This window comes from Haliaeetus albicilla, chromosome 13 (assembly GCF_947461875.1).
Source record: "Haliaeetus albicilla chromosome 13, bHalAlb1.1, whole genome shotgun sequence".
Classification (NCBI taxonomy): domain Eukaryota; kingdom Metazoa; phylum Chordata; class Aves; order Accipitriformes; family Accipitridae; genus Haliaeetus; species Haliaeetus albicilla.
This window is the reverse complement of record NC_091495.1, coordinates 42,653,896-42,664,784: the sequence shown is the minus strand read 5'-3', so window position 1 is coordinate 42,664,784 and position 10,889 is coordinate 42,653,896. Positions and strand designations below refer to the sequence as shown.

Below are 10,889 nucleotides of genomic sequence, written 5' to 3'. Positions count from 1 at the left end.
GCATAATTTAACCTTTTCTTTCTCCCTGGGAGAGGCTCCAAGTAGGGAGGAATACTTGAAGACGAAAAGTGTTTGTCTGGATGTTTTTGGCCATCCAGAATTACTCACGTAAGTGTAGTCCGTTTGGAAGCCAGATCCTGACCCAACACACAGCTGAGTTCCCTATAATATTGGCTGGTTATGGATGCTGGCTCCATAGCCATCCGATTCAGACAATCACAATTATTTGGACCAGAAAGGAAAAAAAATACAAAGTACAAAAGCTTCTGACCATGCTGAGAGTTAGCCAAGCTTCTCTGGAAGGTGGATGGAAGGACAGGGGATTTAGGGCAATGGTTGTCTGCAGCCTGTTGTACCTTGCGACAGGAGCTGCTCCCTTCAGGAAAGTGAGGGGTTGTTGCTGTAGGAGAAATTTCCTATATAAGGTTCAGGAGACAAAGCTTTGTCTCTCCAGGAGCCCTTCATCTAGGGTCTGCTCAGCTTTCAGCATCTTGTCTTCACCTGTTAAAAGATGGAAACGCTATGGCTTTCCTTAAATATCTCCAGCCTGAAGAACTGTCTAGCATAGCTTTCCTGTCTTCACATCAAAAGAGGGACAGTAATGGACAAGCCCACAGTTCCTATCAGTGTAGCAAGTGACAAAGCACATTGCTTTTCTTTTCACTGGTATCTGTCCTGTTGATGATTTTAAACCCCCTTGTTATAAAGCTCTCCAAAACCCCAGACTTTACTCAGTTGCATACCTGCTCTGTATTCCCACTCCATCCCACTCCATCTACAAAAGACATAATAAAAATTAAAGGTCACAGAAAGACAGGGCAGTGTGCATTAAGTAAATAAATTGAGCTTAAGCAGCCAGCCTGTTAGGAAGGATGTATTTATTCTGGGTCCCACAATGAGAACAGAGCTGAACCTCTAGGAAAATGGCAGCATTTGTGGTTTTGCCCTAAGGACCTAGCCTTTTAAATTTGCACCTCAAAGAGTAGAGGAGCCTGGTGCTGGAAGGAGAGATTTCAGTGTGTCATTTGATTAGTAGGTACGTGCCTTTAGCTTCAGAGAAACAGCCTCGCCTCATTCACTGAGGTCCAAATCCTGGCACTAACGAAGCCGTTAGCCAATCTCCTACAGATTTAAGTGGGGGCCAGAATTTGGGCCTTTGGGGATTATGCAGGTGTTTTCAGGAAGTTCATAAGGGAATGCTCATTTTTTTACCTGAGCACCAGCAGTTTGCAATCCGCAGCCCCTGAAAATGGGGTTATTCAACTGTTGCACAAGTGCTGTCGAGCTGTGTTGGAATGCAGTAGCTCAGTTAGACTACTGTCTCCATAGCAGCAGGTAGCTGAGGGTGGAGGCTGAAAACCAGTGCTTGCTTTTCTAAAGCACTGATTTTCGTTTGCTTGTAAGAGGGTGAAGAATTCTTACATTCTGCATATTAATATCAGATTAATCACAAAGTTAACTGCAGATATTAGGACTCACTGCAGAGATGTAGGGCTACGTTTGACGCTTAGAGCAAGGATGTCTCCTGACCTCCAGTTCAGCACTGTATAAGATGAAACATCCATTTCCACAAGTCAGAGGTAGCCTTGGTGTACAAACAGTGGTGCTTTGGGGAAGACCCTAGGAAGAGCCAGCCTGAAGCTTTCGTTCTATTATTTGGGGGAAGCCCTCTTAACACAAAGAGAGGAAGGAAGGTGACACACTCCCAGAAATAGGTAAGCAGTGTTTATTTGAGGTGGGAAGACTGAAATATTCCAATTCATGTAAGAAATGAAAGTGTTCTTAGCTCTTCATTACTTACCATAACCACTGGAAACACTGTTTTTACAGAGTCAGTATTACCAGGGGAATGTGCAGCATTCCACCTCCTAGCAATTCAGACAGGACTTTACAAAGCCCTGAGCACAGCATACCAGTACTGCTATGCAAGTCAAGGGGTCCCTGGATAGACCTGGGTTGATTACATAAACATACATGTCACATAAGGCCAAGAAGGAACAGGGAAGCAGGACTGATTTGAGAAAATCCCTCTAACCTAAAGTGCCTTTAAAACAACACACCGCTTAGACATGGTGGTCTACACGCCTTAGAAAATAAGCTATAAGGGGAGACAGCAATGAGCAGCCATATGAAAAAGCCAGGAGTCAAAGTCCCCATTTCAAGTGTGCTTCAATTACAAGATTTTTAATACGGGGATCCTTGCATGTTCTACAGGCAGGCACATAAAAGGATATCCTGGATGCTATTACAATTTATAACAGTGACAACTATAACAGTGTCTTGGGTGCTACTGCACTCAGTGCTTTCCACGCTGCTGTCCCACAGCATATGCTGTGTTGACACTGTCTCAGAAATACCCACACACTCTGCCTTTCTCTTACAGAGAAACTTAAGGCTGCACTTGGCCATGAGCCCAGTCTACTGTTTTCTTTATTAATTAAAGCTATAAACAGCAGGGAAGGCAAACAGTCCTGGGCCATTGGTTGGTTGACAGCTTCGTTGTCTGCCTGTGTTAATGAATGCCATCCAAAGGGGGACTGGAGTCAGCAAGCACCTCTATAGTGGGGTTGTGAAGATGGTTAGGTACTTGTGGGGTGACGCTTTTACCTTCAAAAGAGCCCTTTGCAGTCATACAAGTTGTCGCTTGCTCTTGATCCTAGTTGTGTTGTCTCATCTTCCACTGTTTAAACTGAACTGGGGAAAACAGGTCTGCTTTAACGTCCCCAGCAGAGCTTAAGATGCAGGCTGTGGCAGAAGACACACAGGAGTCTTCACGTGATCTAGGCTTGCCTGGCCTTGATAAGCCATTCCCATTACTTGCTGGGAAGACATCACCTAGTGTGGATGCGTGGCAGTCAGAATTACAATGCTTGTCATGGTATAAACCATTTACATTAAGGACAAGAGATGGGCTAGAGCACTATAATTGCATTCAGTTTGTACAAATATAATAACTTTGTCTTGAACAAACCCCCACTATCAAGACTAATTAATATAATTTAATCCCCAGGCCTTAGGGCATTTGCCAGCTCCATGGATTGATACTCAGTCAGGGGAACTCCTAATGCCCTTGCGGAAGCTACATATCATTTGTGGTACAACCTAAACCTTCCTTCCCCAAAGCTGCAGGCTATGAACTGCTATACCATTGCTTCCAGCAGCCTTTAATGCATTATCAAACCTAAATTTCATTTAATGGGCTTAATGAATGTTTACTTCAATTAGCATACGTATAGTTCTGAAGAGGAAATGAGTAGCTTTCATTTTTTTCTTCTTAATTGATATCTGCCTCTATCTAGCTTTATCTTACTTAGCTGCTGTGTAATTTGGCTATAATTACAGATGGATTGGAAACAGAGCTATGACTGCCCAGCTAAGGGGGACTTCTAAGGCACAGAGGTATTTGTTCTTTCATGGAAATATGATAGAAACTCACTGGCTGATGTAGTGCTTGGAGTGGGGGGAACATGTTAAGCATCTTAACATAATGTATCTAGTGCTAAAAAGCAACACGAGCGGGGCTGCTGCACAAGCAAAAACAAGCTAGGAGCAAAGGATGCTGATAGCACTGTGGATAAGCCTGCAGATAGGACCCAGTCCTACCATGCCTAAAGATAGTCGGGCAGCAACCAACTTCATCAACCATCCAGTGATGATGAGGCAAAGAAAGGCAGCAAATGCACAGCCTACCCAGGAAACCAAGTTAGAAACACTAAGAAACACCACTACTCACAAGTCCAGAGCTTACCCAGCAAAGTCAAAAGACAGAACTACAGCCAGGACTATCCTACAATTGCCTCAAAGAACGGCCGAGTCTCCTGGGCCTGCGCTTAAATGGAAGTCACAGTCGATGAGCAAAGGGGGCTGGCTACAGGTCCAGGTGAGACTTCTTGGGGCAAGGAAAGCCTGAGGCTACACTCAGGACCCCGGCACTTGAAACACAGCTGATAAATCCCTTCTCAGTGAGAACCCAATCTGCAAATTTCTCTTAATGTAACAATACCTGCTTTAAACAACAGCGTGTATTTGTAGTGCAAAGTCATGCTCCTTGAGAAACATGGCTCTTTTTGACTTGGTGGTCAATCCTACTGATGTACGCAGTGTCAATCCAGGCTATGCATAGTATTGCATCAGACATGCATGAGCCTACAGATCTCAATCAGCTCAACTATTTCCATGTCTGCCTACTATATATATATAGGCCCTGAGTGCCATTACTATTGATGGAAGATGTTGGCTTCTAGCTGTAGAAAGGATTGCTATTGCTGGAGCTAGTAAGTATGTCTTACAAGGGCAAACAGGAGCACATAAGAGGTGGAAACTTTTAGTTTTTAAACAGGTAAAATACAGATAGGAGTTCTGGAGTCTTTTTGCTCCTCTGCAGAACTCTGAACCTAGGCAAATTACTAGCTACATGATAGTATGCTTGAGAGTTGACCTTTTCTTGGGGGTAGTAAAGTGATGGCTTTTCTGGTCATGCTAGTAGTGTTTGTGGGCCACTGCTATGCACTTAAAAGAAATCCTTGGATTCCAGAAAGAAATGGGCAGAAATAGAGATGGATAGAATAGTAGCTCTAATACTCTTCGGCTGGTGAGAAGCTTGACAGAAATTTTTGCAGTAAATGTGTGTGGTTAAGGGAACATCCTTATCAAGATAAAAATAACTGGAGGAGAAGACTTAACTATTACGCACTGAATACAGGAAAATATGACCTTTACTTTGTCGCCCCTGGATAGTTACGTATAACCAAGCACAGAAAGCTGTGCAAGCTCTTTTCTACCTTGTTGCCACTTCTGGAAATGTCCAGAAGAGGTCAGTGTGCCCTCGCTTTTAGGTTACTTGCCTGAAACCTTTCCAAACGTATGTTTTTATTTAGAAAATGCTGAGCTGTCTGGAAAGTTTGATCAAGAGGGATGCAGCTGTATTAATGTGCTTCTTCCTGGGGATTTGAATGCATTTTCTTAGCAGTATAGGGGAACCAGGGATCCGGGAGACAATATGCAGGCAAACAGCTCTGCTGACCACATCATCATTGAATATTTTAAACCTAGCGTCATGGGATTTTAACAGGTAAAATCTGGTGTTTAGGCTTGACAGTATTAGTCAGACTGAAGTTTCTCTCTGCAGTGGGACAAATCTGTGAGCGCCCTGGAGTTGCTCCAGGCCAACACAGGAGAAGTACTAGACAATGTCTCTGCTGGCAATCACTGATTAGCTTTTTCACTTAAAGCTTTCAGGCTCAGTTCTCTCTGATCCCTGTGAAGGTCACTGGGATTGCAGCAGTGCAGCCGAGCCTCGTGCCTTCTGGAATAAAGAATATCATCAGCGTCTGCAACCAAGGATCGGCTTCTGCTGTGCTTTTGCTCCCCAAAATGGTCACTGACAGAGTTTGTGTGCCTGTGGCCAGAACATCAGGGCCCCATAGTTGTACATGGGTGCGACACTCGCCTGCGTTATACCTCAGCACTCCCAGGTACATTTAAAAAAAGTACTTCTCAGTGCCTAGTTAGGATGTTCAGCAGTGCATCTGCAAGCTCTCTGCACGGCAGTAAGCTTTATCTTCTTTAGTTGGAAATGAGTCATTTCCCTGTACTGTACAGAGATGCCCAATTTCCTTGGAAATTGTTCAGTTCTGCAGAGTCCCCAGAAATCACTGATTATTGGACTCTCTTTTTGCACTCGGTGTTTTACCTCAGTCTTAACAGAAGCCTGGGGATCCTTCACCCATTAGAGTAATTAAAAAATAAAAAATGGATAGAAGCAACTGAGACTTTACCCAGTTCATATTTAATCTGAAGGGCAAGTGAACCTTCTTTATTGACCACTGGCAACCCATCATATAGCCCCAAACCACAGCCGAGCAAGGTTTAATGAAGATTAAAGCCTGTCAAATGAAAAGGGACTGCTTTCACACTTGTGTTAGCTGTCTGGCTGAAATGACTGCAGTTCCGGCTGTGTGGACTTAGGGTGTCTTGTACATGACACTTGGAAATGAGGTGCAGATAGGAGCCACTCTGCAGCACCCTACAAATTATGGGTGAATGAGGGTGGTCAAGGAGGACTTTGAGGTCTGCAGGGTGGGCTTGTAGACCCTTATTACTTACAAGAACTCCTAAGAACAAGGATGATGGAAGAGGCATAATAGCATTAACCGTAATGCAGCAGAAAAGCAACTGTACAGGGATGCACTTTTAGATCAGTGTACCCTACATGCGAAATATTATCACCAGCAATTTTACTTGCCTATTCTGAGAGCCATGTGCATCTTAAAAGTCTTCAAACACTGGGGGGGGGGGGGGGGGGGGGAACAATTAGGTCTGTTTACAACATGCTGATCCAGTCTTGTTGGCATTGCTGGAAGCCCATGCCCAAAAGTGATGCAGGAAAAAGAAAAAGGGCTGTGCAAAGGGAAAGCATTTTTGCCATCCCACAGTAACCAGGGCCTGCCTAGCCTAACCACTTGGGACAGGAGCTTGTCAGCAGGATGGCTGTAGTTATTACCATAATACAGGAAATAATAGTCATCGGGAAAAAGTGAGCGTGCTCTGGTTTCCTCTTCTGCCCCAGTCAGAGGGGAGGAAAGAGAGCGCTGCTGTCATGGAGGCATTCCTCTGGCAGACACATGCTCCTTGGGGTTTTGTATTCTGGGTCGCAGGCTGGGAAAACCAATTTTTGCCATTTTAATGTTTCCCTCTGCTGTTTGAAATCCCAGCTCTGGCCTTCCCTGTGAACGCATGTGGAAAGGAAAGGAGCCAGCTGCTGCGGATGCCGTAGGATGGAAAAATCTCCCGATTTCTGAGAAAAAAGGCTGAAAAGAACCCAAAGTGCATCTAAAGGAAATTAACGTGCATCTAAAGGAAATTAATGAGATTCAACCTAAACTAAACTTCTCTGAAGCCTGACCCAAGGGCTTTGGGCTCTTCGGATGAGTCGCGACGCTGCTTACGAGCATCTCGCTGCAAGCCGTGTGAGGGACTGCGGTGGGGAGGAGAAGAAAGATGTAATTTAACAGTAAATCTAAGGTACAGGCTTTACAAAGCCAACTGCTAGGTTTGAAGCACTCAACGAGTTTTGAGGGCTGGGGATATTTCCAGTTTATTTTTAGTTTTGAGGCTCTCGAACTGGGCGCTAGCAGGGCCTGCGTGAAGACAAGCCTCGTACTTCAGGTCAAGCCCAAGATGTCACAACAGGCGGCTTTTATTATTACGACACGAAAATATCAAGTTTAAGCGCACTATTTCGAAAATAAATGCAAATAGCCGTCACGAGGCGCCAGCGCGGGCCGCGGCTCCACACTGACAGGATTTCTGCGCCCATCCCTCCCGGCGAGGGAAGAAATGGCCCCCGGGCACCCTCCGCTCTCCCTCGACCCGCCGGGGACCCCATCTCCGCCGGCCGGGCTGAGGGCAACCTCCGCCTCAGGGTCCCCCTCCTCAGCCCCCTCACGGCCCCGCCAAAACGTCGCCCCCCACCCGCGCCCCCTCCTCGCCTCCCCACCTCCCGCCTTGGCGGAGCCGCGCTGCATGCCGGGAGTTGTAGTCCCCGCCGCGGCGGCGCGCCCCCCCCCCCCCCGCTATCGCTACCGCTCGGCGACTGGGAACTACCGCTCCCAGGGTGCTGCGCGGCGGGACAGGCTGCCGCCATTCCGCCTACCCCCCCCCGTCCCCCGTCCCGCAAAAGGCCATTCGCCCCTCCGCCGCGCTGCGGGGTGACCGGTCGCCCTCCCGGGTTGTTCCGCCGGTGGGGGGGACCGGGGACTTGCCGGGGCGGCGGGGGCCGAGCCGAGCCCTCCGTGCTGGCGGAGGCGGTGCTCCCACCGGCAGCCGGGACTTCCTGTGACAGCCCATTTCCTGGTCGGATGGGGCCGGCGGGGGGCGGCGGCAGCGGCGGCGGGGTCGGTCCCTGACGGGCTCGGTGGCCGCCGGGAGCTCCGCCAGGCAGCGATGCGGGCCCCGGGCCCTGCCGGCAGGCGGTCTCCGCCGTGACCCGCCGCGGGGCAGCCGGAGGGGCTGCGGCAGGCAGGCAGGCCGGCCGGCCGGCCCTGGTCGCCTCTGCGGGGGTGCATGGAGGCACCCCGCGCCCGCAGAGAGGTACCGGGCGGGGGGCCCTTGTCAGTCAGGGCTTCCCCTGAGGGGGCTGCGGTGGCCCGGGCCGTGCCGTGGGGGTAACCGCCTTTCCCCTCCCGTTATCCCCCCCCCTCCCCTGTGGTTTTGCAGGTGTGAATCCCCCGGAGGACAGCGCGCCTGCTCTGCTTGGCCCCCACAAGGCGAGCGGCCCCGGGTCCCCACCTCGCCGGCCTCGGCCGGGCTGCAGGAGGAACAAGGAGAGGGGCTCGGGACCTTAAAAATAGCGTCGCCCCCATAACCAGGCAGCTGCTGTCTCCTGAGAAATGAAGAAGTTTTTCGACTCGCGTCGGGAGCAGGGTGGCTCTGGCCCCGGATCGGGCACCAGCGGCGGTGGCGGTGGCAGCAGTGGCCCGGGCAGCGGGTACATCGGCAGGGTGTTCAGCATCGGCCGGTACCAGGTGACGGTGGACGAGGTGCTGGCGGAAGGTAAGACCCCCCCAGTCCCTTTTGCGGAGCGCTCTGCCTTTGCTTCTTTTCCCTCCCCCTTTCCCTCACAAAACTGAAAAGGGAGGCTTTGGCCTTTCCCCTGCCCTCCCCCTCTATCCCTAGCTCCCCCAATATTTCATTTTCCTTGACGGACTTGCAGTCCGGTGGCATCTGCAAGCTGACATTTCTGGTCTTCCCATGTGTAAAGCTAGTGTGGGTTTGCTGGATTTGGTTTGGGTTTGGTGGGTTTTTTTTTTAAAGGCTTTACAAATTGAGGGGATTTCAAAAGGTAATTGTTTCCCACCTTCCCTAAACTGGGAATTTAAAAAAAAGTAAAAACCAAAATTGTCAAATGTTTGGCTGCAGAGCAAGGTGCTGTAAATAAAGAAGGCAGTGGCCTTCACTCTTAACTTTCTTCAGCTGGTTGCCTCCTTTCCTACACTAAGCAGAGAGGAATAAAACACTGGAGTAAACTCCTTGTAGATATGTCATGTACATAGGTAGCCTGAGTAGAGCAAGCTGTGATCTGAGATGAGGGATTTCTGGCTTTGCAGGGGAAGCAGTAATCCCAATTGCATTTTTTCAAAATAAAACAGTTAAAAGAACTAAAAATGAACAGTAGGGATTATAAAACTCTTTACGTGTACAGTCCTTGCAGTGCAGCAAGCTGCTGGTGGTATTTTTTTTAATTTTAACCAGTACTGCTGCTTTAACTATCATTTTACATTTCATTTGTTTGGGCTATAAGGAACCTTATGAATGGCTCTGGCTGGTAACCTTACCCTCGACCTTCAGAGAGGTGTTGGCCTCCTTAGACCTGCTCCTGGTCCCTCTCCTTTGCAGCGTCCTTTGCAATTTCAGTCAAAACAGTGTTTTGTTTTGATCTTGTAATTGCGAAGGAGAGGGTAGCTGCTGTATGAAAGCCGAGTGGGAGGACCTGTGTTGGCTTCTACAGAAAGAACCCTAAAATGGAAAAGGGACTCTGTACGTTGTGTGCATTCAGGTTTGTAAAAAGTCACCACAGTGTACAAGAAAACAGATCTGTGACCATCTTTCAGACATGGTTTCTGATATGTTCTGCTGCATGCTGAGCTGAGAGGAGCACCAAAACCAGTCCTTCAGCTAGTCACTATAGTGATTTTTTTCCTGACTTGAAATTTGCAATATAGGTTTGCCTTGGCTGATATTTCCAAGGCCCTTTTGGCCCTAGAAGCTTAGGAACGATATGAACTAAACGTGAGAAGCTGTCACAGTCTTTTTTTAATGGTTGGCCTCATCCTGGTAACATGGGAAAACAGAGGCTTTTTCTGCTGATGAATAATCTGTTGGCAGGTTCTGCCCCAGTGCTGACAGCACCAGGAAGTGAGCCTGTGTGTCACTGGGCTCTCTCCTGCTTGGCAGGCCTAAGCTGCAGCCACCAAAGGTGGGAGGTAGTAGCACAGATTGTGCAGGAGAAGTGCTTCCCCTTCGCACCTCGCTGTCCTGGAGGATCTGCTGCTTGTGGGGGCTTTTGCCGGTGACTCCTGGTTTCTTGGCTGGCCTCTGGGATGGAGCATTGCCTAGGGTTGGCTACAACTCTTAGATCGGCATGCACAGGCCAAGTGAGGTGCAGGAGGCCTGTAAAATGGGTGCTGTGTTCTCTTCCTGCCCACGCTATAAGGCAAAGGAAGTTCTTTTGGTGAAATGTGCTATGCAGGTGTTTTCCTCGCAGTTAGTCTCCTGGTGTGGGCAGTCCGAAATCCCTCTGCGTGGTGAGTGAAGTCTCCAAAGGGACAAGAGCAAGGTGGCTTGTAGGTTTGCAGGTTGTTGCCTTTTGATGGGAACAGAGGGTTGAAAATGCCATTTGCTTTATAGGAGGGGTAGGTCATCTGGGGTGTCAGTGTGGGTCAGAAGCACTGTAGCTTTGCATACCTGTGGCCTTTTGGTGTAGCTGTGTGTACTCCCCAAGTGCTGGTAAGCAGCATTTTTTCACTGACTTGGCTGGAAACCTGGGAAGCTCTCTGGCAACCTGGTCCCTGCACTACTGACATCTGAGTCCTCAGCTGGAAAACTTTTTTGTATCTGCAGTGAATTTTGGTGGTTCAGCAGTGTTGAAAAGGCAACTTGGGAAGTCTTGGCTATTTCTGCTAAAAGGAAAAGTCCCCTGGGAAGCGCTTTGTAGGAGGAGGAGGAGGAGTATCCTGTCTGGGAAAGAAACATCTCTCGTCCCCATTGCTTTAGAAGGGAGAGGAGAGGCCTGTGTTTTGGTGCAGCATGTGAAGCCTAGAAAAATAAAGGAGATGTGAGAGTGGTTTAAAAGAAAGAGTCTCTGAAATGATGATGGATGGTGTGGGGGA

At 48.5% G+C, this 10,889-nt stretch overlaps 1 protein-coding gene across 15 annotated transcripts in view; it reads left to right on the top strand.

The window, feature by feature from the left end:
• Window positions 1-7,795: 7,795 nt before the first annotated feature.
• Window positions 7,796-10,889, top strand: part of AAK1 (AP2 associated kinase 1) — an 87,430-nt gene continuing 84,336 nt past the window's right edge. For 5 of the 15 annotated variants that reach the window (XM_069801198.1, XM_069801201.1, XM_069801197.1 and 2 more), the window contains exons 1-2: window positions 7,802-8,091; window positions 8,218-8,553. In XM_069801198.1, coding sequence (XP_069657299.1) covers window positions 8,391-8,553 — 163 coding nt within the window. In that variant the 5' untranslated portion in view covers window positions 7,802-8,091; window positions 8,218-8,390. Of the gene's footprint in view, window positions 8,092-8,217; window positions 8,554-10,889 lie in introns of all 15 variants that reach the window. The other 10 variants (XM_069801207.1, XM_069801205.1, XM_069801204.1 and 7 more) reach the window with 4 other exon arrangements.